The sequence below is a fragment of the Varanus komodoensis genome, unplaced genomic scaffold (genome assembly GCF_004798865.1).
Source record: "Varanus komodoensis strain SLA01 unplaced genomic scaffold, ASM479886v1 scaffold4, whole genome shotgun sequence".
NCBI lineage: Eukaryota > Metazoa > Chordata > Lepidosauria > Squamata > Varanidae > Varanus > Varanus komodoensis.
In genome coordinates this window covers 49,437,672-49,465,192 of record NW_025335941.1, presented here as the reverse complement: position 1 = coordinate 49,465,192, position 27,521 = coordinate 49,437,672, and the positions used below count along the sequence as shown (strand labels likewise).

Here is a 27,521-nt window from a genome sequence, read left to right as displayed (position 1 = left end):
ACAAGAGCTTGCCACCAGTCCTTCTATTATCTCACTCCCTGGATTGTTCCATTTTAATTCTGGGACTCTGTGCTATGAAGAAATATGCAGCTGTGGATGTTTTCCTTCACAAAATGCCCTTTATGTTTGCAAGGACACATATATGTAGCATGGTTCTTTTAAAATGCTGAGCCTTCCTTCTTCCTTCTAGGCCCTGCTGTTTCCTTGGCACAGACAGGCTCTTTCCACAATGCTTTCCCCTTTTGCTCCCCGGTAGAACATGTTCCTTGCCTGCCTGCTGTCAGCTGTGCACGCTCCCATTCCTGTGCCAGTTCTTTTCCTCCCACACAAATCCGCCTGGTGCAACCTGCCTGTTCTAGGCTGCCTCCCAAGACAGGACCGGCATTCAGAAGTTTCCTATAAGAGCTATTGTACACATGGGGAAAGGAGGACAGAGTGAGTGCTGTGCTGACCCGGCCCACAGCACCCTGCCTATTGAACAGCTAGCTTTACATGAACAAAAATGCATATTGAGAATGATGGGAAAATAAGGCATTGCCATAACCACCAGGGGCTGGAGCAAGTTTTATATACTCAGCAAAGTGAGTGAAGAGTTTTTCTTTTCATTAAGACATTCAAGCTGCACATTGGGGGTTGAATATTTGAATCCTGGTTCATAAAACAAATCAGGAAAAAAAATCCCTGCCCACAGAAAAACACATATTGGAGACTGAGCCTCCCTTGAGCTCAGAACTGCTCTTTGTGTGCAAGAAGATGTTACCTATTTGTACACACAACCTCTCTCTGTTGTCCAAGAAAAGCTTTAGTACTCAGTACTGTTGTTTGCACTCAACTTGTCTTCAGGTGAATGAGAAGTCTACGTGTTCCACCTCTAACATGGGCCAATAAAAGCAAGAAGAATTATGCTGCTACCAACGTGTCTGCACTTGAGCTGAACCAAAGTTTTTGGGAACATTTCCAGCTTGCACTGGAAGGCTTTGTGCTGGAGATATTTCCAAGCACTATAGTGCAGCCACACAGTTTTGCATCCCAAGTGCATAATTGTAGGATCCCACAGTGATCTTGCTTGCTGGGTGCCTTTTGTTCAATGTTTCCTAGTTGTCCTTTACTGAGAAGATATCAGAATGAGGAGAGAAAGCATCACTTCCTGCTCCTGCCCTCACTTTGAGGTGTCATGAGCCTCACACTGCTCTTTTCCAGGTAAGAGAAGCAAGGGCACATGGAAGAAGCAAAACCAAGGAGCTGAAGGATTAAATGGTTCCAGAGATGAATGAGGCACTCACTCTCTTTGTGCTTCTTACTAGACAGGGGAAAAAATACAGGGGGAGTGTGACCCTGTTAGTTCTCACAGACCTCTCAGCGATCTGCAATACCACTGACCATGGTATTTATTTATTTATTTATTTATTAAAACATTTCTATGCCGCCCCTTGCCAAGGCCTCGGGGCGGCTTACAACATTGAATACAAAATACATTGGCTAGGTTGGCAGGGCTAGGAGTGAGTTATACTGGGTTTGGTTTAGTTTGCTTTGGTTTGGTTTGGTTTTGTGTTTAACTTTTGCTAACCACCCAAAGAGCCTCAGCAATTGAGCAGTATATAAAATAAGTACTATTTGCGGTCCTTCTGGTAGAGTCTGAAATTTGGGAGAGGGGCATTTTGATTCAGGAATAAACTTTGATGCTTTCTTCCTCTCAGTCTTGGAAGCTCAATCCATAGAGTACAAGACCTGAATTCATGGGTGGTTTCCGAAGATGGCTTAGGGGATGCTGTGGCAGGACGTCTGGACCCATTCAAAAATTAAACAACTCCCTCACCTTAGCAAATAACTACGACCCATATCTTGAACAAGTGCAAGGACAGAAGGCAACATGTAACATAAAGGTTGGCCCAATGCTAATTCCCGAGCTTAAAGGACTGGCCAAAATGAGGGGCAAAGAAAAATGGGCCTCTTTTACTGTTCCCCTTGCTCAGATCTATTTGTATTTTCACCTGAGCCTTCTAGACTAAGCTAGGTGGCTTGCAGGGCAGCTGTACAGTTGCCCTGCCTACAGAGCAAATATCTTAAGCTAGGCAGACTCAATATGCATCGTGCATTTCATGACTGCCCAGCTGCTCCTTACAACAGATGTACAAAACACACAGGGCTGTGCACACGACCCTGAGCTTTTCTACACAAGGCTGTTAATCTGCTGGATAACTACTTTCATTATCATTGCAGGATTGAGATCTGGGTGCTATCCAAGAATGTTTCCTTTCCTGCTTTTCTGTTATATAACTTCTAGGTGGCACTGGGATGCAGCAAAATAACACAAATCTGTAACAGGAAATTGTGCTATCTTTTGCGTCCAAGAATTAAATGCCACATAGTCCTGCTCTAAAAGCACTTGTTGGAAGGGCTAGTTATATATAGAAGCAAAAATGGAAAGTCAAGATGTCATCGAAAGAATCTATAAACATGACAAGTGCACAACAAAAGCCTCAGGTGGAAAAGACTTAAGTGGTGCAAGAATGCAGAATGCCAGAGCCATTTTCCCTTTCCTTTTTTTGATTCTGGTTGACATTGATTGCAGCAGGACAGAAAATCTTGACTTAGGAGAAATGCATCTCCTACCAACCCTGGGTTAATATCAAGAGATGTTCTTAAAAGGGATGAAGTCTGACTAAACAAAACTTAGATACTTGGGGTGGAATTTTTTTTAAAAAACTGCCCTCCCCGTTCATATAACGAGACCATAAGTGAATACATAGGATCTTAAGATGCAGCTCAAGATGCCTTGCAGTATCACAGAACCACACTTATGCCACAGGAATATCGGCAGCTGTAGCCCATGACCCAAGTCACCTCAGCATCATTTAGCGTATCACATCTCTCAACAAGGGCCCTTGCAGTTGCTTAATGAGGTGGAATGTCTTGGTCTCAGCATGAATCAGAGACTTGCTTTGAAGGATGGAGGTTCAACATTGCACAGGGCAAAAAAAAAATCCCACCACTACTGCCAGCACTGCTCTTGTGCATGGGGAGGGATCCAGGCCAAAGGTCACGGGGAATGGAGCCACACAGACCCAGGAAGGAGCTGTGGGTCGGGACACCTCCCCACAGACTTGAAAGTGCTACAGCAGCCTTTCCCAACCTGCTCTTCAGGCTGCAACTGCAGCATTCCCAGGCAGCACACCAGCACGTTGCAGGAAGAAGCCACGGCACAACCAGGAGTGAAAATCGAAAGGGCTCTTAGATGTTTCAAGGGAAGGGAGAAAGCACTCCGAGTGACGCTTGCTTCGCCTCCCCTTGCTTGTGGGCCTTGTCAAAGTGGGGCAACAGCCATCCTATCCCTGCGCTGGGAGAGCATGCATCTCCCTGCTTTAGGCAAGATCTGAAAATCTGGGGAGAGGGAGCACAATCCACTCATGCTTCCTCTTGCACTGCTTCCTCAAAATGTCTGGAATGGCTCCAAGAGGAGGGACACTGCTGAGCAGAAGGGATGCACTCAACTCACCTTCTTTGTGAATTCTCCTTCAGTCCCAGGGCTTGCAGGAGCTGTAGGCCAGAGTAAGCTGGGTGCAATGCAGACTGCTAAATTAAAGGCCGTCATCTGGTTGTCTTCAGACTGCTTTTCTATGCTGTGCAATACTCCAAAGAGGTACCGCAACAGCACCACATTGGCTCTGGGGAGCTGTTCCATTAGCCTAGAAACACAAGAAGTACCTCTTTGAAAGACAGGAGATACGATTTGGCCGCAGGATTGTGCCTCCCCTTGCTTCTCCCCTGATCCTCCGAATAGCACCAATTGGATGCCCGTTTCATGGTAAGTGGAAGCTTCCAGAGGGGAAAAGGTAACCCCAGCTTCTGCATTAAATAAAGAGAACTGTACTCTAAATCTACTTTTCTTCATGCCATGAGCAGGTGGAAATGCTTATAAAGGGACCAAGCTGCAGTACTGAACTGCATACAACAATCAGAACAAATAAATCAAGTTTATGAGCTTGACTGAAAAGGGGCTCAGAAGAGCTGCATTCCACAGTTCTGCTTTTTCTCGGTATTAATTTTTGGAAGGAGCCAAGGAGATTATACAAGCAAGTCTACCTGTGGATGTTTTTTATCTTCTCTTCATGGTTCCCTTCATCCATTAAGGAAACCCATTGATCACAAAGCTGGGAGGAGAAAATGCTGCCCGGGATATTACGAAGAAAATCCTTATTGAAAGAAGGAAGAACAGCACACATGAGCAATCATTCGGGGGGCGGGGAAGAAAATGAAATTGAGCCATCTAAATACCGGGATGCTTTGTAGCCTGTAGCTCAGGGATGGGGATTTCTGGGTGGCTGAATGTGAGTGGGATTGAGTAAATGGAATGGGGGTAACTCGACACTGCAGAAAAAGTCTATTATTAAAACTGTGATCAGCCATAGAAACCGAAGCACTGGGCTTGCATCCAAGCACTGGGCTTGCATCCAGTAGACTGGGGTTCAAATCCTAACTGAGCCATGAAGCTCATTAGGTGGTCACCACCTCCTAGCCCAGTCAGGTTATTAGTGAAATCTGTTTTATAGTATTTGAGAGACTGAGGGAGCTGGGTCTTTTCAGCCTTAAGAGGAAGAGACTCGGGGGAACCTGTTAGTGACATACAGGTTCGTTAGGGGATGCCACACAGAAATGGGTCATGACCTTTTTCCCCCTGCAGTGGAGGGCAGGACGTGTTCCAATGGAGCAAAGCTCAGGTAACTAAGATTTAGGGTTGATGCCAGGAAGTACTTCCTGATGGTTAGGACCCCTGGGGAATGGGCCTTCAAGGGAGGTGGTTGAAACACCATTGGTGAGGGTGTGCAAGGATAGGCTGGACATGCACATGGTAGGCATGCCATGAGCGGAGCTGGTTGGAGCTGGAGGTCAGCCTAAATGGCCCAGAAGTCCCCTTCTGACTCACTCTGTTTCTATGTTTGTATCACTGAAAATTCATACCAACTTGTCTATTTCTTTATTTTTAAAAATCCTGTACACTGTGCCTTGAGAGGGCAAGTCATAATGAAACCTGCAATCCTCTAGTAAGCTTTTGTAGCTAAGCTTGTGCAGTCTGAAACTCAGGCTCTCAGTTCTCCTAGTTGCCGCAAGTAGCTCAAGCTCTGCTTTCCACGCAGAAACCACCATAATCCATTTTAGGACATCCTGAAAGCCATCAGGAAGCTCTACCATAGCTGCCCTGTGAACTCATCCAACAGTAGTGTGGGAGAAAGCTATCTGCATGACCACAACAGGAAAGCAAAAGATAAGTGAAAGCCGAGTAACTTGAGATGGGCTATCAGGAGAGGACCTATTCTTAAGCTTAAGGAGAGCTGGGCAGCAGGACAAAGCAACAGCTCTGAAGATGAACACATTGCTCCAGAGGAGCAAGAGGGGAGAAAGATGCAAGTGTTCCTGTCGGGTTTCAGACCACATATGAGTCTTCCCTGGGCTTTTCTTTCTGGTTTTTGCAAGATGGAAACAAAGCAAACTACCACAATAAATTGTATTGGGAAAAACACGGCCCCCCTCGCTTCATTTTACCCTTTACTGTTTCCAGAAACAGGCCTCTGGAGCTCCCTGAGAACCGCACTGCTGCTGCTCCCATACGCCTCTTCTCTTTCCCCTCTAACTGAGATTGTACCTTGGCCACTGCTTGTTAAAACTCCTATATACGCTGCAGTCCAGATTGTAACTTGCAGAATAAAGGCCCTGACATCCAAGGGGTGAGCTGCACATGGAAGTTTTAGAGGATTCAGCTGTCGAGAAGGTCTAAGGTGCTACAGAAATAGCTCAGTAATACTGCACTGTAGGAGGTGCGAGGTGCATGCCGCTATGTTTTCAGAAGTCTAGAACTGGGAGAAACCACTGGCTCATATCTCAAGAACTGAGCTGCAAGACCTGCTGTAAATTCAATTCAGATGTATCAGACTGCAGATTTGCTTTACTAGACAAACAGCTGTTGACAGTCAAACATCCCAAGTTGCAGGACTTTCAAATGTCAGATTGTCTCTCCCTGTAGGGGTCGAGGGGGAGATGCTGATCTACCTTAAACACAGAGGCTGTCACAAAGATAGACTCGCAGAGTAAATGTACTTCATCCCCAGAGTCAAGTTTCTCCTTCAGCTCTCTACAGGATTTTGCATTTGCAGAACGTCTGAAAATGCCCCGAGTGAAAGGTCCCTCTTGATAGAGAAAGGAAAGCATGTCCTGAAAAGGAAAGATGTACAAATCAGCAGATAAATTTCCCATATTCCCTCCTTCAAGGAGGAGTTAAAAACATGTCTCTTTTCACAGGCCTTCCCAGATGAGTTCTCATGTCAATTTTAGTTAATATGTTGTATTAGTCAGTATTACTCACTCTTGGTTTAATTTCTTGTAAACTGCCCAGAGCCTATGGGAATGCAGTGGTGTGTGTGTGCGCGTGTGTGTGTGTGTGTGTGTAGATAAATACATACATACATACATATAAACCCCCAACTGGCAGCTAATTTTTAAGAGATGCCATAGCTTGCATTGATGAAAAATTGGAGGACAAGCCACACTAGACTGTTTCCTAAGCACTTAAATCACTAGAGTTCAATTAAAATGCAGGTTTGGAAAGCACATACTGGAAGGCTGTTCCATATCAAAGTATTACTTTCTTTTAAACATTTGTATCATGCCCTTCATCCAACAGATTCTAGGGCAAAGGAGAAAGCAAATATACAGAACAAATTATTTATATTAGAAAATATCAATATACATGCACATGACAAAAGCACAATATTAACAATAAAATTAGACAAGGAAATAACATAGCAGACTGCAGCACTTTTCATCCTGGGAAAATTAAAAATATTAATCTGGTGCGATAAAGAGTGCAACAGAGGTGTCAGGCACACCTTTTAAAATGGGCATTCTACACGGAAAAAGCCTTTTCCTTGTTACAGGGCATTCTTTTGACGAGGAAGGCGCAGGACAAGGGCTTCTGCAGGAGGTCTCAAAACATGGGCAGATGTATATGAAGCAAAATGTTAGGGAAACCAGTTAGCAGCCTAGTCTTTTCCTAACATGCTAGTTTTCCATGTGTAGGGCACTTTTGAAAAACACACTTCGTACATAGGACATTCCAAAATAAAATTATCATCTAAGCCACTCTGAATTCTTCCAAGGTTTCTCTGAGATGAACACAAGAACCTCTCATGTAAGAAGTAGTATCTACCTTCAGACTTATGCAACTTGGAAAACTGAATTTTATTTATTTATTTTATTTGGGGCATTTCTATCACGTCTTATACAAAAGTCTCAGGACAGTGATGCAGAACAATACAGTGGCAGCATATAAAAATAGAATATAAATATCTAATAAAACCAATGTTAAAACCCACAATTAATCCTTAAAATACAGGGAAAATAAAAAGGTTTTGGCCTGGTCCTGAAATGAATAAAGCATTGGTGCCAGGAGCACCTCTCTGGGGAGTAGGTTCCAGAACTGGGGTGCTACTGCAGAAAAGGCCCTTCTCTGGGTAGCTACTCTTCTGATCTCCTTCAAAGAGGACTCCCGAAGAAGGACCTCAGATAAGGATCTTATGGTGCAGGCAGGTGCATACGGAAATTTAGGTGATTAGAAGTAGAATGAATGGTCAGTACAACTTCTTCTCAACAGAAGGATCTTTGACTGGAAGGCAGATACTGGGGGTAGGAGGAAAACATGCCATTATTTAAGGCTGAATTTCTATTACTGTAACTTAGATACAACAATTTTTGGCTATGTTGACATTCTGGGCTTGTGTGGAAGATCTGCTGAAGCTCAGTTATGCAAATATGGCAAAGGGGAACTTAATCTGAGGAGTCACGCACACGTCCTTCCCTCCAAAGATATGCCATTCGATGCCTTTCAGTTTCTTCCCCACTCACATGCATTTTATTAGTTCATATCATCCATACTATCTTATTTGTGTTGTCTTTTTAACCCTTTGGGTCCAAAAGCAATTCTTCTACCTTAAAAAATGGCACTGTAGCACCTCAAGCCAGACTGTGATTTTCAGATTATTTGGTCAAATTCAACCAATGACAGCAGCCTTCCCCAACCCTAGTTGCGCTCCAGATGTGTTGGGCTACAGTCCCAGCTGGGCTGGTTGCAGGATGCTGGGAGAAAATTCCTCTGGAGAAAATGAGGTTGGGGAAGGTGAATGAAAACTGCAAGGTTCTTTCAAGAAAGCTTCAGCACTTTGGTGTTTTAAAAGAAAACAGTATGGCTGGGCACTACTTTAAACCCCAATACCCTCCTTCTCTGTAGTCTTCAGTGTCAGACTGCATTGTTTTGCCTATTCCCCATTTCATACATAGGGACACTAAATGGGATTTCTTTACAGATTTAATTTATATTAAATCTGCCCAATAGCTGAAGCTCCCTGGGTGGTTTACAGCAATGTATTAAAATGCAATCTAAAATGCACCACATTATAAAACACTGTAACACACTGCTATGCAAAACTGAAAACCAAATTTAAAGCTCATATAAAATTCTAGCAACTTAAACAAGATATATCTTGGAACCTGATTAAGCAACAAACAAAGCCCAGTAAACCAATTAAATGCCCTGCAGTAGACAACAGTCTCAACCTCGTGCCAAACAGAGAGTAAGGTTGGCCCCAGGTGGGCTCAGTGGCCAGCTCGTTCCATAAATTTATTATATAAAATTTATTTATTTATTATTTAAAAATTATTATTAAAATGAGGGAGGTCACCACTGAAAAGGCCCTTCTTTTGGTTGCCACCAGCCAAGTTGGAGGAGGCTGTCAGAGGCAGAGTTTGATCATAGTTTCTAGGTAGATGGTGGCTGGGACAGGCGTTCTGTATTGCGGTTCCAAGTCAGGTAGGGCTTTACATGTTAAAACCAGCACCTTACATTGGGCTCAGAAGCATAGAGGCAACTATTTTCTTAATTAGTGTATTTTGTACTTGCAGTCGTCCATCTCCATTGCTTCTCTCTCTCCTTCTGTAATTTGTAAGCTAACCATCTCCCGGGTTTATAAGCATTTTTGAAAAAGTTCTGTCTAGTCAATTGAGATACTGCAATGCAGTATATTAGAGATTACTCAAGTATAGATTACTGGGCCACCGGCTGAAGGCAGTCCAAGTACCGAAGGCAGTACTGAAGCCACCGAGGCATCCAATGACCAAGACGTCTCAAGGAGCAGCCCTCAGGGGAATCTGGTCAGCATTTGCCTTGATGAACAGTTAACAGTGGTACTGAATTTAGAATGAAGAGGGACAGTGAGGAAGGAAGTCACTCTGGAATGTGCGGGACAACTTACCAAGACCGGCTTAGGGAGGTTGTCATTCTCACAGATGGCTGGCAGGGAAAGACCAAAGAGCTTCCCTGACTCGGGAGACGTTGGCGATGGTGGTGCATTGTCGAGTGGAACTCCTGTTCCCCGCCAGAAAGCCCAGTTGATAATGGATCTTTTCCTTTTAAATGGCTTTTGGTTCAATTCTGAGGAAAGAGAGAATCCTCTGTTACAAGGGAAATATTGGCATATCTTTTCAGGTGCAGGCTATGCTGGCTAAGGGTTGATGGCAGTTGTAGGTCAAAACATCTGGAGGGCCACGAGTTGCCCATCCCTGCTTTAGGACTTGTGGCAAAGGGAATTCCACTAACACAACTGCTTCCCATACACTTGAGTCTACCCCCTCCACTTGGCAATGCATTGTACATAACTAACTGGAAAACACTCGACTTTAAGATGAATTTCCAGGATCTATACATAGTGACAGTTCTTTTTAACTCTTGGTATGTTAGTTTTGCTTAAAAAACATGCTTCCATTCTTTGAGTATGAACACTTGCCTGCAGCAAAAACTCTGAAGAAGAAGCAAAGGTCAAAGCCTATGTAGAGGCTGTGGCCCATAAATATGAGATGAAGCACAATAGTTTCTTACTGTCATTGTGATATTGCAGTAGTTAAGAGCATTAGACCTGCATCTAGGAGAGTCTGCTGAAAATTCCTGCTCAAAGCATAAAATTATTAGGCACTCTTTGGCCAATCTCTCAGCCTAACCCACTTCACTGACATTTGCAAATGTAAAATGAGTGCAGGGCAGGATACAAATGTTACTAATCATCATGATAATAATACATTATCCTTGGATAGTGCCAAGGTACCCACTGATCAGTGCTGAAAAGCAATTTTGCCTGAACTTGAAATATCAGAAATGTCAAACTCTTGAATTCAAACCATAATTCTTTCCTTGAGTTTGGTTCATGTTTGCAATTAAAATGTGGACTTTACCATCTAGCGTCCATGACCTGAAAAATCACTGTCACCTTCTAAATACCTCATAGAAATGCATAACCTGGAACCTGGATTCTGGAACTTTAAATGCCAAGTGTCAATAGCTTAGACAGGTATCTAAAAGATAATGAGAAAGGAACTAAAGCATGTAGAATACTAGCAAAGAGAGTGCATTAAATAATATCAAAACACTGCAAAAAATTGTAAAGGAGGGAATTGAAACTACAGTGAAATGTTCTATACCAGCTTTCCCCAACCTGATGCCCTCTAGATATGATGGGCTACAAGTTCCATCATCCCCAGATGGGATAGCCATTGTCTATGCTGGCTGGAGATGATGGGGTGGGGGGTGGCATTACAGACCTGGTGTGTAGGTAACACCCCTTCCCTGGTTAAAGAACCTGGGGACTGGCATAGCCATGTGGGAGTGAGCAGGCATGCTGCCTCCTGCTTTTAAGCACTTTTCAGCAACAATCTTGGGTCATTATTGTGACCTGCAAAGCAGGGCCTCTGGGTTTAGAGTTAAACAATGCAGACTTTTAACCCAATAATGAGTCATGGGTCAAAACTCCAGGTTGTTTAATCCTAAACAACCCAGAAAGTTGGGTTTGCACACCACAACAAGAAGCCAGGAATGGAGCTTTCCTGGATTCTTTCAAAAAAAAGTATAAACAAGCAATCAGGCAGGAGCCGGTGATCTTCCTCACTGATGTTCACACATAACCCATAGTTTGTTAACCAAGGTTTGCTTGATTAGGCAAAGAGGGCTTTAGTCCCACATACCTAAAGGAGGCCAGGTTAGGGACAACAGGTACAGGGTTAGGGTTTTTAACCATTTGTATAACGGGTACAACTATAGCCCAGGCCAAAATTCTGCACACCATCTACCATTTTGAACTGAGCAGAGCACTGAAATACAGAACAGCTTCTGCTCCTTGTATACTGATGCTGAAAATAAACAGAGTTGTCACAAGACCATAAAGGTTATTTTAATCTGCCTGAGGCCCAAGGAGGGATCTGCTATTAGTTGGTGGGAGAAGTGGACATTTCTTCTCCCTTTCCATGCTGCTTTCCCTCAACTGCGGCAAGGACAGAGAAGGGCTGCTAACACCTGTGTGAGTTTGCAAAAAGGGAGACATCACTGGCTGGCTGAGGCTCTGAAGTTTTCCACTCCTGTTCATGTCATCCCACCAAATATTAATCATGCAATATTATCCACTATACTTTTTAGTTAAAATACTAGCTTTTGTTATACAGGTAATCACAGAAGATCACTTTACCCATGGAAGTAGGAGGAATACTTTTCACTAAAAGCATCAAGTAAGCAGCACTTAACTGAAAGAATGTGCATTGTTTTAAAATGTGTAATGGCTGGAGAAAAAACTTTGCATAAAACATCTGACAAAAACAAAAGCAACTTTCTGAGAATGTTCCCACAGCTTGGGATGCTTCTGAACATACGAGCAAACACCCGGAGGTTTGTTTTGTTTATTGACCACTGCGAACCATGAGGTCTAGAAACTTTTGAAAACCTTTTTTTTAAAGTATTGTTTTTTAGAAAGATGAGATTGCCAGAAATCTGATGGAGACACTGGATGACAGTCAGTCAAATCTGGGACTCTCAGACACAGCAACGCATTCTTTGGTTGTGCCTATTGTGTCCATTGGTGTGCTAGGCAAAAATTATATTTGTCAGCCTAAGCGAACTCTAACACAAGGTCAAGAGTGTTAGTTTGCAGAGTGAGCTTTTCCAGGAATCCTGTTGTGCAACATACTGCTACTGTCACTGCTTTGGAGGTCCCTCACACTCAGTGATGTGGTAGGTTGCCATGCTATGATGCCATCACATAGATGGTCAGGAAGCAATAGCAGAAGTCCCTGTTGAGTGGAGGCAAGACAAGAGTTCCAGAATTCCTTGCCACACCCAACAACCCGGGACAGAGCATCCCGGCCCTGTTTAGCTGCTCTTGCTGGTAAAAGGAAGCAAGGCAGGAGTGTGATGGAGCTGCCAGAGCATGGGATCAGATCATTCGCAACAATTCAGGTTTTTTGCACCAACCTTGCAAAAACCAAGCTCAAGTGTCACATTGTTGAGAAAATGGAATCTTCCCTCTAGAGTGAGTGCTCCCAATTAGGACAGAAAATGTGCTGCAGGGTGTTAATGAGCATATTATCTGTTAAGTGCTTATTACACCACTGATGTGCAACACCCAAACTTCCTCTACTCAGTTCTTTTTTATTGTTTATTGAACAGGCAGAACTCCCACATTGCAACATTTAAATGAATCATTTAGTTTCTTTTTTAGTTTGCTGTTTCAGGGCATAATGCCTTGAAATTCTCTTTCTCTTCAGAAAGAGAAAAATGCCCTTTCCTGTCTAAAGTTGCATAGGATTGCGATCTTAAGAGTTACTGTATATGTTTTCTTCAATGGTAGGCATGTCATGAACGGAGCGGTCTAGAGCCAGGGGTCAGACTAGATGGTCCAGGAGGCCCTTTCTGACTCACTGTTTCTATGTTTCCTTCAGCCACAACCATCTGTGTGCACATACTAGATTTTTAAAAAACCAAGTACACGTCCATTTGAATGACAACTCAATTAGAAATATTTCAATCTAAATAAAAGATTTTTTCTTTGCTTATTTGGCAACCTTGGGGCTTTAGAAACAACATCTCCTGAATATTTTCCTCAGTTACTCAGACTTGAGGTGACTGCGTTACTGCGCTCTTTTGCCTTGTAAGACATGGTTACATAAGTGGCTGGATGCTAGGCAATTTCCAGCAGTAAAGCATATCACATGAAACCCTGGCAATATCAGTGTGGAAGACCTTGCTGAGAAATCAATGTTGCAAGCATTTGTCTCGCACTTGGTGAAGCCAAAAACCAACAAATCCTCGGAAAGGAAGGGAGTTTTAAAACTTTCAATAGCTGAATGCATCTCTGGAGTTAAACTTTACTTGGCCTGTTACTGGCATTGCACAAAGCAGATCTGGAACATGCCCACATTACCCAGAAATGCACTTCCATTGCAGAAAGATTTCTCCACTTAACTCCTATGCAAATGTACTTCTGGGGAATTCTGGGAAAGCCTCAGCAGCTGAACTGTGGCATCTCAGCAGCCAGGCAAGATGGGTGAGTAGAGAATAGGCTGGGGAAGGGTGGGCAGAGGTCTTCTGTGTCCAAGCAAGGCTATTTATAAGCCAGGGTTTACGCACAGGTTCATAATGAAGTCAAATCGGACATTAGATCCCATTCATGAAAAACCACTGGGTGGTTTTCAGTGCATCTTGGAGGGCTCTGAGATACACTGGAAGCTAGTGTGCCACAATGCAATTAGTGGTGAGGGCATAGAGCACAATTAAACTGCTCCCGCAATGTGCAACTGTGGGGGGAGGTCTCTAAGGCAGGAGTGGACCCCCTCAGTCCATGGCTTCACGCCTGGTACTCCAGGGCTTCCCCAGATGGCAACCCTCCCTTCCCCTTTCTCCCAAATAGTGTCCCATCTTTGGTGAAGCGTTTTCCTGTTATATTTTTCAATGAAAACACACTGGCATTTTTGGCACACCACTGGGATGTGATCCTCAAGCATTTCTCCAACACTGAACTCAACCCTCAGGCAGAAGAATTTGCTTCTGCTCTGAGTTAGTCACAGGAGGCAACACTATGGCTCAAGAGATGTCCCACACGGACTGCGTAAGGTTCCTGAAATGCTACCCAGAATCCTCTCTAACACACAGGGTTTCCAGGGCAAACACACAGGGGTCCTTAATCCACAAGTCAAATGTGGAAAGTTTCCTGAAGCCAGAAACTTTGAAAATCACAGTGTTAGACAGCCTAAGCCTGTACATCAGTCTTTTCCCAATCCTTCCCTTGCACATTTTAATTATAATTACTTCAAGATCACACAAGCAAACTGCAATTGGAAATCAAAGATGTATAAATAAATTGCAAGGATGTAGAAAGTCATGCAACACGTAAGCCGCATTGTGTACCCACTCATGCGCACACATGCACACGCGCGGACACAATTTGGGAGCAATTAAGTTCCTTGAGACCAGGAGGTCTGGTCAGGCAGGATTGCTGTTAACAAAAGATTGAGTCATTTCTGAATACAGACCAGACCTGAAAAATCTTGCTGACTTTGCTTTATTTCACGTATGCTTTGGTCAAATAAGAAAATCATTTTCAGACACAGACACACCCCAGCATAAGAAATTTGTCTGGCTTCATCTCTAGGGTGCCCCTGCACTTTCTTTTGCTCCCTTCCCCAGAATGTGTTAACATGAGTTAATCTGGGAAAACCAGAAATCCTGCTCTCTGATCAAGGCTTCTGGAAGTGGAGACTCACCATTCAGCTGATGGCTGGTAGCCAGGCGACTTGGCTTAAGAATGAACTGGCACTGAAGCTCCCGGGGCAGCTGTTCCATCAGGAAGGCCCCCTGAAGATCCAGAGGGCCGATGGAGTCCTTTGATCCTTGAGTTGGCGGCAAAGTGTCACGAATGTGGCTCATTTTAATGCCGAACGGATATTCATGTCCTGCTCAGAGAAAGAGGAAGGAAATTTAATTTGAACTATGTGAAGATCAGGCAACCAAAGAGGAGATACAGGGGATGTTGCAATGATATTTATTCTCTCGAAGTGGATTTGAGTCATTTAAATAAATGTTTCCTATTCACTTCATTTACACTGTGCTCTCTCTTTCCAAATTTATCCCAGCACAGCCCATTTCTTTTGATAAGCCTCAATAATGCTTCTTCCTCACTTCCTAAAACTATAACTAGCTACTTCACACTCAGGTTTTAAAAATCCCCTAAAAACCGTGTCCAATTTCAGACTGTAAGTCAAAAGATTGGAGTAGAACCTTGCACAAGAACCTACGGATGTGCTGTGCATACTAACAGGACTTGCTGCTTACAGGCATAAGCCATCCAAAATAAAGTATTTTTAAGACTAACTGATTTCATTGTCCACTGTTATCTGCCACAACAACTACGACATGGGGCAAACCTAACATACTTTGTGGAAGTTGGGGAAGTTATTTTCATGTGCTAGCCCTTGTTTATATTTTAAATGATGTTTAGGAAACAGAAACAATAAGGAGATTTCTGCATTTATAGCCTGAGCTTTGCAAAATAACTGCTGGAGCCCTCCTGAAAAACTACCACTTCCTTTCCTTGCCTTGATAAACAAGGGGATTGCCTAAAAAACCTAAATCAGTGCATAAGTTTGCAATGGAAACATTTACACTGGTTTAAGGAGGTGAACTCTATGACCTGCAACTAAGAATCGTATGTCTGAATTTGCTTTCTTCCTTCTCCCTCCCTATCCCCTTTCCTTTTGTGTCACATCTCTTAGATTGTAAGCCTGTAGAGAGGGACTCTCATTTTTCTTATCCTTGCAAGCCATTCTGGCAGCCTTTCATGCTAAAGGACAGGATAAAACAATTATTTATACATGAAAAATATTCCCAACTTGGGAACATACAGCAAGCCTGGTCATTTTCAGTACCAGTTTGAGATGTGCTTACGCTGAACCAGTTGCCTGTGCAGACTGCAGTGTTTCAAGAAAGGGGTACAGACAAGGAATCACAACATTCCAAGGTACACGTCAGCACTGAGTTCTACATCCTTTCACCCATCCTGACTGATGTGGAACTATGTAAATATTTGGCCCTGAGAAAAAGAAAGTAAAGTGAGCCCCTGGGGGTGGGGGTGGATCCCAGAGATTCCCACTTCCTCTAAACTTTCCTCATGAGTAACCTGTTCAAAGTCAGAGATGGGTTGACTTCAGGTTGTTCATAGTTCAATCTTTTTTAAACTGGAACCCCTAGATCCAATAGAATCAGGTTTAAACACACACAGACACACAAAATTCAAGAATAAAGTCCCTTTGAGCACATTGATCCTAGTTTATTTTCAGCATCTCTCACTCTTGGTACACTCAAGCTGTCTCCATGTCAGCAGCCTAATTTAAATGGAGAAAGTTGTGCTGCTATGGTTGTGGTCAGAAACTGCAAATCATTAAGAGATCTACCAGTAAATCTCCATCTTCCTTCGCTGTAAGACTGTTCTAAACCATTAACTAACCACTGCTGAATTTCCTCCAATACATCCAGCTCAAGCTGTAACATATACTCAGCCTCCCCTCTAACAAGTGACACAGAGATCAGCATAGGAAAATTCACAGTCGTGGCTTATAAAAGTTGTTCTTAGTGGCATGGATAGGGGGGAGGGCAGTCCTCCAAAATGTTCCTGATCCACAGGGAAAATGTTAATAGCCATGGTACTAAAGTGGAGCCTCCATGTGGAACGGCAGCATGCCATAGCTGCAGGGAGATGCTGGGAACAGCAGGCTGAGATATCTGAAGGACACCAGGCTGGGGGAGGCTGCAGGATACAGATAAGGGATGGGTGTGAGCCTGCTTCAGAGCATCCGGAAGCATTTGACTGACCACCACTGGAGGCAGAGTTCTGGGTGGCACAGACATTTGGTCTGAACCAGAGAAGTATTTTATCATTTATTTATGTATTCATTTGCTACACTGCTTAATAGCCGAAAGTCTGGGTGGTTTACAACAGTACATTAAAAATACAGAATAAAATGTACTATATTAAAACATCATAAAAACCTTACAATTCATCATTTAATGTCTGCATTACAAGTGCATTTGCAATTGCAACAAATAGGCACATACTGACCATCACGGAAAAAGGTAATGCAGAATTAATTCAAAGAGCCCACAACATGCCTATTCATTTCAATGAAATTTTGCAGAGGAATAAGCATTTCATGTACTAGGAAGCTATAAAGCTTAAAATTTGTTTGTGGGTGTAAAGGCAGTCAAAGAACAAAGCTGAACCAAGCAGGGTCACCATTTGCCTTCTGATGCACATCTGTACCACTCCCACAGCAATCCAATAGAGCTGGAATGGGGTCCTTGGCACCCTTCACTAAGCGCCTGGGAGAATATCACGAGGAGCATCTCTTTAGTGTCTGGAATAATTTCAGTAAGAAGAGATGATGTTCAGTGCTTGCAGGGGAGGACACTTTGTGAACCCAAAGTCCTTCCATCTGTGTGTCTTGCTGATACAAAACCTTGCAAACAGTTATAGGAATAAGATTATATGAGGGAAGTTTAAATTAAAAGCCAATGTGGAGGATGGAGGTCAGAATTTTTCTACAAAAATGCCTGAATGTTTATTTACTGGTCATATTATTTGGAGAGTCATTATGTGTTTGCAATTCTAACAGCTTTGAGAATAAATGTTTGAATTTTATTGGCCCGTTATTAGTGAATTATAGGCAGGAAACCCCCTATAGAATCTATGATTCAGCCAGTATTTGGGGCATTAAAAAGTTACCCATCCAGGTTGTGAAAAGCAACAGGCCCAGTCTTTGTATCTAAATCAGTTCCTATCTTCAGCACCAAGAGAACTAGTCACTCTTCCGAATGGCTGCTAGCAGGCTTTACTGAGTTACACTACACTGATTCTTAAAAATGTTTCCTATTTAAAATTCCAAATGGAAGAGACTATCACCATTACACATTCATCTACAGCCCCACAGCTCAGCTTAATATAACCAGCTGAATATGGCAAAAATCTCAATGTCATCAAAACAAAGCAAAGTAAGTACAACAGAAGTCCATGTTTACCAATTTTGGGTGTTTTTTAAATGAAAGCTTTTTTTCCCCCAAGAGTGCCTGCTGGACTATTCCATAAGTGCAAAGTTTGAAAAAAATGGAAGCATTCAATTCAATGTAGCTAAAATGCTTACTTTTCCCTTTTCTGGTTTTATTTTGCTGAAATGCTTAATTTTTTAAAAAGGTTTGATGGATGAATGCATTGGCAGTAGCTGCTTCTCAGGTACAGGTTCTAGTCCCCACTTGGCCATGGAGCCAACTGGGTGACTTTGGGCCAGTCACAGTCTCTCAGCCCAACCTACCTCACAGGGTTGTTGTTGTGGGGATAAGCTTGACAGCAGGAGACTAATGTAAGCCACTTTAAGTTCTTTAAAAAAGAAAAAAGGTGTAATAGAAATATAATAAATCAATTTGTAAGTTGGGCATTTTGTGGGAGAGGCTGGAGAGGCCACGGGGTAGTTCATGTCCTGGCCTCTCCTGCCTCGTTCCCTCTCCTTTACCAAAACACACCTTTTGACTCCTTTCTGAGTTCATTTTCCTGACCTCATAAGGCAGCTGGTTGTTTCTTTCCATGTTGGCTGTGAAGAAAAGGTTCTTCAATTTTGCCATCCAAAGAGTGCTGCTTCCATCCTTGGATCAGGAAATTCAAACTATCCTATGGCCCCTAGACAGTGGGATCATAGGATTGCTTCCTCTACAGTACAAGAAGTATCTAGATAGATTCATGCTCCTTTCCATCCACTTTGTCTCGCAACAACACTCAGTACATTAGGGTGCAAGTCCATGACTGGCCCAAAGTCTTCCAGGAAGCTTCGTAACTGAGTAGGGACTTAAACGGAGATCTCCCCAGTCCAGTAGTGGTTTTTTAGATATGCATGCTTTCATTATTTTTTAGCTGTTTCAACCTGCCCTGAATCCTTGGAAATGCAGAGGACAGAAACAGAAAGAATCAACATACATGAGAATACACTTTTCAAGAGCTTACCAATAAGGGGATATGGGGCATCTTCTTTCCCAGAATTCACCCACAGCTGATAGTCCTTTTCGGTGCCCTTTAAAAACATAAAACCCTGTTAGTATGAAACTGAAAAACTGTACTAAAAAGTCTATGCTTTGCTATAGCTGTAGAATCAAAGAATTATAGAACTGCAGACCTGGAAGGGGCCAAGAAAGCCACCAAGTCCAACCCCCTTCTCATTACAGGACTCCGAGTTAAACCATCCCTCTCAGATGGTTGTCCAGCTGCATCTTGAATGCCTCTAGAGTGGGAGAGCCCACGACCACCCAGGGTAATTGGTTCTGTTATAATACTGCTCTAACAGTATGGAAGTTCTTCCTGATGTTCAGCTGGGATCTGATTTCCTGAGTCCATTATTCCATGTCCTGCACTCTGTCACAGACCTCAGGGGAGACCAGATACTTTTAATGGGACTCAAACAACAAACTGCCTAATGTTTTATGTTATCAGCACAGTTTTACAATAGGAGGCCAAATACAGCTTTCTGTAGGCAGGTTGAATGTGATGTCAGAGCTTGATTTGACATGAGAACCAGAGATTTATAGACAGGGCTGAATCCAGGAGCTGCTTCCACACACAGAACCCTACAGATCACAGTGATGTGGCATGATCCATGGCACGTCTTTCATTTTGCATTGTAATTCTATTGGATTTCATATGTCTAACAAATACTTTTTGCAGTCATTTTGCACCTGGCTGGGATACAAGTCAGCAAGACCATTTTTCCAATAATATCTTCAGACCGATGTGCTGTCCAACAGATCATGGCATGGCAGACCAAAAGCAGAGGGTAACTTATGTACTATTGTATTTCATTATGTACTATTGTATTTCAATGTATTTTATCATGTTGTAAGCCGCCCCGAGGTTTCGGCAAGGGGCGGCATAGAAATGTTATAATAATAATAATAATAACAACAACAACAACAACAACAACAACAACAACTATTAGTGGGGAATCATCGGGATGGCAGCCAGTGATGAACAGGGTCCCCCAGGGCTCTGTTCTGGGACCAGTCCTGTTCAATCTTTTCATTAATGATCTGGAAGAGGAGGAGACCAGTCTGCTGATCAGATTTGCAGACGATACTAAAATAGGAGCGATGGCCACAACCATCCTGGGCTTCCTACCAAGCATCAGGTAATTTGGCACTAGGGGAGAGAGAGATTGAGGGATTTGTACTGGGGCTGGGAGTCTGGGCGACTACCTGGGCTCCGCTCCCTGGACACTGGTCTGTTGTCACAGCTGTGAGTCCATGTTCCTGGCAAGCACACCCAGTGTTTGTGCCCACCAGGAACTGAGCCTGTGCAACTGCTGCACAAGTATAATCTCTCTTCCACATCACATGCAGCAGCCTTTGTTTGTGCTGAACATGATGCTAAAGAAAGCTGCTGGTTGCACAAACATCATTTTGCAAGTGTTCATGAACTTCCTCTCAGCTGAATTAACCTTCTAAGACTGGGCCAAGCATGAGAGGATGGCCGTGATCGCTAGTGGGATGGATTCCACAGAGCTTCATCACAGCACACTGCAGACATACATCTAGTTATCAAAAGTGTATTAGAAACAAAAGGAGACATCCAAGCTCACATTAATTCCAAGCTGCTGCAGGGCCATGAGTGTCACATCATTTGCTGTATCCCTGTTGGTTATGGTTAAAGTTTTCGACTGTTGAGAAAGGAAAAGAGACAGAAGGAGGCATTAGTGCTAGAATAACAGAATTCTAAAAAATAATCAATACAGTATGAAATTTTGCAGTTATCCACACAAGGTTATTAATCTGCTGTGCCTACTTTTAGTTTTGTTGCAGAATTATGATCCAAGCATTTCATGAGCTGTGCTTCCTTTCTTGCTTTTCCAATACATAACTCTAGGTGGCACTGTGGTATAACAGAATGGTGCAAATACACAAGCGGAAGTTGCACTTTCAATTGCTTTCACAATTAAATGCTTGCTTTTCCCTGCTCTAAAATAAAATTTGTATAGGAAAGCCTTTTACAGGACAGTACAAGCCAAAACTGTCAGTTGGAACTTGTAATGTATTGTTTGCAGCTACTTTCTAGCCGACATGGGAAGATGTACTACAGAAGCATGGAGAATAGGTCTGCTCGTGATATATTAGCATATTTTTCTCTTCCTTAGTATGTTTTTACATAACAACAAGAGTCATATGATACAGTGTCTAGATATGTGCATTATTTGTGTAAGCCATAAGAATGACATGCACAGGCTCTTCGGTCTTATGCCTTGTTTGCCCTACAAACCCAGGAGTACAGAAGTATTTGCTTTCACTTTCCCTAAACTGTGCCATGTTGTGTCATCTGATGCCAAGTGTGATTAACATCACCCATGGTACATTTCCAACAAGCCAAGTTTAATCCATAGTTTCTGAAGTTAGCTTGTAGAAATAAGCCAAAACTAGTGTCAAACATAGTTCTTGGATTTACATGGGAAGCTGTGGTTATCTAAAAGCACTTCTAAAGTCCTCTTCTCAACCATCTGAGTGCAAGGCCAAAGCTCAGCATGGTTTGTGCAGTTTGCAGCATGTTTCCCTAGGAGCTGATTATCCCCCAAATGCATCTCCCTCCCATCAGTGCAAAAACTGAACTAAGAACACTTAAGAGGGCTATCATGCTGACAGCTCCCACAGGAGAGTTGTGCCCTCCCCTCCCCATGCTTTGAAATAAATTTAAATCAAAAATTCCTTTTCAGCACTGTACAGAACTGGATCTTATAAATTATCCTAAAAATCAGAAATACTTTCTCCAGGATTGTCACTAACATCTTCCTAGCATTGACAGGTCACTTGTGAAGAAGCACACTGCAATCAAATTTTAACTGCTTAGGAATGGTATTATATTCAAGAGGTATATAAATATATAAACATAAGTATTACATTCAGACTTCCACATTTTAGTCTGATGATCATTTTGCCCAGTTTGACTACATATAATAAATTCCAAATATATATTTAAAGTTGGCCACAGAACATCTAGGTTGCAGTTTACCCTCTGTAAAATATCCTTCTGCCTGAGCTACTAAAAATTATAAGCTACCAAGGAAACTGAAGTGAAGGATTACAAATGCAAATCTATTTTTGCCTAAGGATATAGTTGAATGATCATAATATAAACAAAAAATTAACATTTCCCCAAAGCAATGACATCTGGCACCCAGGAGTAGGTCAGCATATTTGCATAAGGCTCGCCTTTGGCTAGCATCACATTAAATAATTTGTGTTGCATATGCCTCCTCCCTCCCCAACCCCACGTCTCGCATAAAATGAAACAATTCCCCAAGAACTCCAGCTGCTCTAGCAGAAAAGGAAGAAGAAATCCATAGAATACATTCTGATTTTTAGGATGCTTCCATCTGCCATTACGCTGCCTTGTCGGTGATACTTCTGGCACCAATACACTGGACTTCAAGGATGAGCAGTTCTGTGGACCCAAATGACTCAGCTGAAGGTTCTAAACTTCTGTGCATTTTATGTGCATATATAACTTTACAGATTTGGTTTAGTCTGACTCAGACTAGCACTAAAGCCCTTTGTTTGGTGAACAAGTCTATTAATGGCTGTTAGTCATGGTATCTAAATGGAACTTCCATGTACTGGTATAGTTCTAAAACCCAGGATGCGGGCCAGACTAAGAGAGATGGTTATTGTCTTCAAACACTGGCTGAGGATTTTCAAGATACATCAAGCTGGCCACTGCTGGCAGAGGATGCAAAAACTTATTTCTTTAAAACAGCATCCTCCAGTGCTAATCCACATTAATTTATTAAGTAGTTACATGGATATGTGTTCTGATACAGCAGGGCTACTCACTTTAAAGAAGAATGCAGTTGCATTCCAGCAATTAAAGGGAAATAAGTTTTATTTAAAAATGTACACACCAGTACAAGCTGCTTTTGCGGCAGCTTTCCCACAATGCAAAAATGCACCAAATGCATGCGGGCAGCTGTCTGGTGATCATTCCATGGGATCTGCAGGCAACTGCACGGGCCTCACAAGTCTGCATTATCCAGCACTGCTGGTATGCTTCAAGTCACACCCTGCCCCACAATAAAGCTCCTTGTAACTTGCATGGCTAGCTAGCAGAAATATGATTACCACAGGTTTCCTTTTAATACTTCTTAATGATGAGAAATATTGGCTCAATTCCTAAATGGGGTTGAGGGGTGTAAAAATAAGGAGGGATTCATGAGCCAACGGCATACCTAAGGTTAGATGAGGTCAAAGGAAATCCCAGTCCATTGAACTGGGTCAAAGAGAAAAAGCTGGGCAAGCAGGAAACCCAAAGTCGCAGAAGAAATCATGTAGAAAATGGTACTTTCCCAGCAAGGCCCAAGGTAGGATGAAGAACTCTCAGGGGCTATCAGGGTTCCTATATGCAGGTTTCCAACAGCAGGCAGCTCAAGGGCAACAGGATGCCTGGTCTACTTAATTTGGCCAGTCTAACAGTAGTTTATGGGAGTATCTTTTATTGCATTTCACAAGATAAGCTTAGAATGAATAATAATATATTGTTGTTTAGTTGCTAAGTCTTGTTTGACCCTTCACAACCCCATGGACAACATTCCTCCAGGCTCTCCTGTCCTCCACCATCCCTCGGAGTCCACCCAAGCTCACCCAAGTCCTCCCCAGTGACCCCATCTAGCCATCTCAACCTCTGCTGTCCGCTTCTCCTTTTGCCTTCAATTGTTCCCAGCATTAGGGGAACATTAGTGACTCCTTCCTTCTCAATAGGTGGCCAAAATAGTTAGTTTCATCTTCAATATCTGACTTTTTAAAGAACAATCAGGGTTGACTTCCTTTAAGATTGTCTAATTTGATTTCTTTGCAGTCTAAGGGACACTCAGGATTCTTCTTCAGGGCCACAATTCAAAGGCATCAATTCTTTGGCACTCAGCCTTCCTTATGATCCAACTTTTACAGGCATACATTACAACTGGGACAAACATAGCTTTGACTATACAAACTTTTGTTGGCAGGGTGATGTCTTTGCATTTTAGCATGCTGTCTAAAATTATAACATATAAGAATTGCTAATTTGTTGACCACTGCAGGGTACTTCTAACCACTTTTTAACCATTTTTGCTGAAAAACAGTTTTTCTTTAAATACTATGGTGAGAATTTTAAGTTCTTTATTACCGTACTGGTTCCCACAAAGACGAGAAAGTAAAATGAAGAGAACTGGAAATAAAAGCACCCTCATATACACACATAATGGAGCTTTCCCTTCCTATTCCTTAATGTAGTTGTGAGGAGGCAATCAGAACCATCAGTTTTGAAAATTAACACAAATTTCCCATTACACCAAACTCAGGGATGAAATGGTTATGGTTAGTTTAAACCATGATTTCATGTTGGGTTGTTTGAGCTAACCTGAGATTAAACCAGCATTTCCCTAAATGCAGATGTAAAGCACATCTGATTACCACCTCATGACCATACTAGGCAAGCAAAAAGTGGGGAGAAGGTATGCAAGTCCAGGGCTTATTCATGCAACACTAAACCACAGGTTACTGTAACATCCAGAAGGTGTCAAAACAACAGAGAAACAGTGTCTCTGTTAATGATCAAGGGTTAATGATTTTCTAAACAAATACTTAAGCTTGCAAATCATATGACATTCAAATTTTTCACACCTGCTTGTCAAAGAAGACGATTAACCACTGTACTTATCTACTCAAACTGTGGCTTAGGAATACTTACATATGCACAGTTACCAATATCCTTTGCAATAATCTTCAGGGGAATGCTCTTGGGATAGTCCTTTGCTTTCTCATCTCTGATTCGACTGTCAAAGCAAGGAGAAATATAATTTTATTTTATTATGTATTTTAAAAAACAGAACAACAGGGACAGTGTACTATGCTGATTCACTGTATGCAATAAAAACTAACTCAAGAGCTCTGCCAAAACAAAGGTAGCTTAGGTATTTAAAGAAGTTATGTTTAAAGACACCTTTTTAAAAATGAGACTTTTTTTCCTCTTGCATAGCTGAATCTTGAATTTGCTAAATTCAGTCAAGGTTTGCTCTAATTCAGCTAGGCATGCAAGAAATGTCAGTCTCTTTAATCTGGTTTTACAGAATTAATTTTCTGGAGACACCAAATTAAGCACACTTTGAGTAGACAAATTACAAGAAACAATCCTAGGTTTGATATAAATTAAACATAGCATAGATAATACAATAAAACAAAAGTACCTTTGAAGGGAAGCAAGCCACTTCTCTTTCTGCTCGATGGAACTGAAAATATTAAAAATAAGTTTGAAAGGATAACAATAAGAGTACCTGTATCGATATTTGCAGAATATAAGCCAACTTTAGACAATTTTTAGAAAGAATCACCTCGATGAGAGCGAAGCAAAAGCAATGTGAACATGCAGATTTTCTGAAACTCTGAAGAAACTGGCAAAATCACTAAGGTCCGATAAATGCAACAAGGAAAAGCAAAGAGGTAAATGCAGGTGCTATTCCTGAAACCTCTTCTAGTTGTTGTAATAATTCTGGCTTCGCTTGCTTGAAATGAGATTTCCCTAGCCTGGGGCAAAGGATTTTGCAATGCTCCTATCACGGAATTCTTTGTCCTATCAAGTGCAGTTGACACCCTTACTATTTTTTAATGTATGCAGCAAATAATGTTTTATGTTTTGGTCTACATTGCTGATCATGTCCTTATTTATGCATTCATTATTTATATCTGGCCTTTTTATTTCCATAAAACGCAAAGCAGCTTACATACTTACTCCCTCCTCTCCACTGGTACCCTGAGCTTCATGGCCGAGTGGCAACTAGAACCCAGACCTCTCCAGCCCTAGTCCAATGTTCTAACCACCACACTTGCTCGCCTTGGTTGTTGTTGTTTTCTACATTATTATTTTGCTTTTGTTTTTTTAAAAATTGGAACTTTAAAATACTGTTTTGTGTGGTGGTTTAGCAGCAGAAGGATGTGTATTTTTAATCTAATCCCATCCAACAAATCAAATCATACCTTCTACTGAAGGTACTTTCTACTGAAATGGCAATGCAAACTAGACAAGTAATCAGGAAGCAGAGTACAGAGTACTTATTTAGAAGAAGCAGTACCCATCCCTCCAGCCAAGTTAACAAAGAAACCAAGAGGTAGGCTAGTCCAGCTGACAAATATTACCAATGGCCATGACCTTGGGAAAATGCCCATCAGTTCTTTTATCTCTTCCCTTTGTGTCCCCATCTCTCAGAGAGAATTTCAAAGGCCCTCATGAAGTCAAAGAGGATATTTAGTGAAATGGAAGTTGCTTCCACAGCATGCCTTTCATAAATATTTGGATGTTCTTTTAATCTATTCACTTACTACATTCTTGTGTAATTAAATACTCCAGAGCAACCCTTGTAAAGTTCTTCATGTGTCCTCTTTACCTCCCAGCCTGAATGGTGCAGCTTACATAAAATCAGAAATTCCGTTTTGACAGAGATGACCATGGTTCTAAAGTCAGACTGCTTGAGAGTCAACAAGAGACAGTGGCTATGCATACGCATCATGCAAAGCTACCCTGCAAATAAGCCATGCAATGTGAGTTGCCTGCAGAACGACACAAGTCTGTGCAACAATTGGGCTCACAATCGCTTAGCTAAAGAGCACTTTAATTGGTGTAATTTGCAGCACCCAGTTTCCACAGATCCTCTCTATAACCACATCCCTTTGTCTCCACGGGTCCCTCAAAACCCAGGACTAGTTTTTATGGGGACAAGATGCTTAAATGGCTAGAGAGGCAGCAGTAAAAAGCAGGTGTTCCAACTTGTATGAATGTGTTGCTTTCCACTAAGGCAAAGCCACTGCCAGATACAAGCAATGGCTCACTCTTGAAGCTGACGTATTAGGATAAAAGGCACTCTCATACCTGAAACTAGCAACACAGTTGGTTGTGGGCCACCCTAAAACGAAAGACCTTTCCAGGTTAGTGCTGCCTTCGCAGACCTCTTCCATACAAGATGCTGTCCACATCTCAGAGAGACGTGCCTGGCTCTTCAGCTTGAAATGTAACTGGGACCTTTAGTTAAAAGAAAGCCTGTTATCATCCATCCCTGACAGCAGGGGATTCAAAATAAATGCAAAATGAGCAAAATTTCACATTGACTCAAATCCATAGAACAGTTAACCCTGCCCTTGCTGTGAATGGGTGCTGCTACTGCTCTGGGCCTGAAGGCAGGAAGCCCAAACTAACAGATGGATTATCAGCTTCAAAAGTCTGTGTTTGCTGGACCAGACCAATTTCTCCAGGCAAAAAGAATCTTTACCAAATGTTGTAATCTAAGGAAGATGGTGAATCAGACAGCTTCTGTACATCAAGTGTGAAAATTGAGATAATCTCAAAGAGGTAACAAAAAAATCATAATTTAATGATAAGTACCTGGAAGTATGTGGATGGAACAAGTTGTGTTGAGCATCTGGAAACCCATTACTCATCATAATAAACATATTCATCGTTTATTACCGCTTTCTTTATTTCTGTTGGTAATCGTTGTTGCTCTCATGTGCTGTCATTTCTGACTTTATGGAGACCCCAAAATACCCACAACAGCCCCACTCTTTT

The 27,521-nt window shown here is 42.2% G+C and overlaps 1 protein-coding gene across 1 annotated transcript in view; it reads right to left on the bottom strand.

Annotated features, from left to right (window-relative positions):
- The window catches only part of ARHGAP20 (Rho GTPase activating protein 20), an 89,178-nt gene that overhangs the window by 3,516 nt on the left and 58,141 nt on the right, over positions 1-27,521 (bottom strand). The window contains exons 4-13 of the mRNA XM_044442691.1: positions 26,829-26,978; positions 25,153-25,194; positions 24,657-24,741; positions 20,527-20,604; positions 18,903-18,969; positions 14,623-14,811; positions 9,300-9,478; positions 6,046-6,207; positions 4,084-4,193; positions 3,497-3,686 (exon numbers count right to left, since the gene is read on the bottom strand). Of these exons, the coding sequence (XP_044298626.1) occupies positions 3,497-3,686; positions 4,084-4,193; positions 6,046-6,207; positions 9,300-9,478; positions 14,623-14,811; positions 18,903-18,969; positions 20,527-20,604; positions 24,657-24,741; positions 25,153-25,194; positions 26,829-26,978 (1,252 nt within the window). The remainder of the gene's footprint in view (positions 1-3,496; positions 3,687-4,083; positions 4,194-6,045; positions 6,208-9,299; positions 9,479-14,622; positions 14,812-18,902; positions 18,970-20,526; positions 20,605-24,656; positions 24,742-25,152; positions 25,195-26,828; positions 26,979-27,521) is intronic.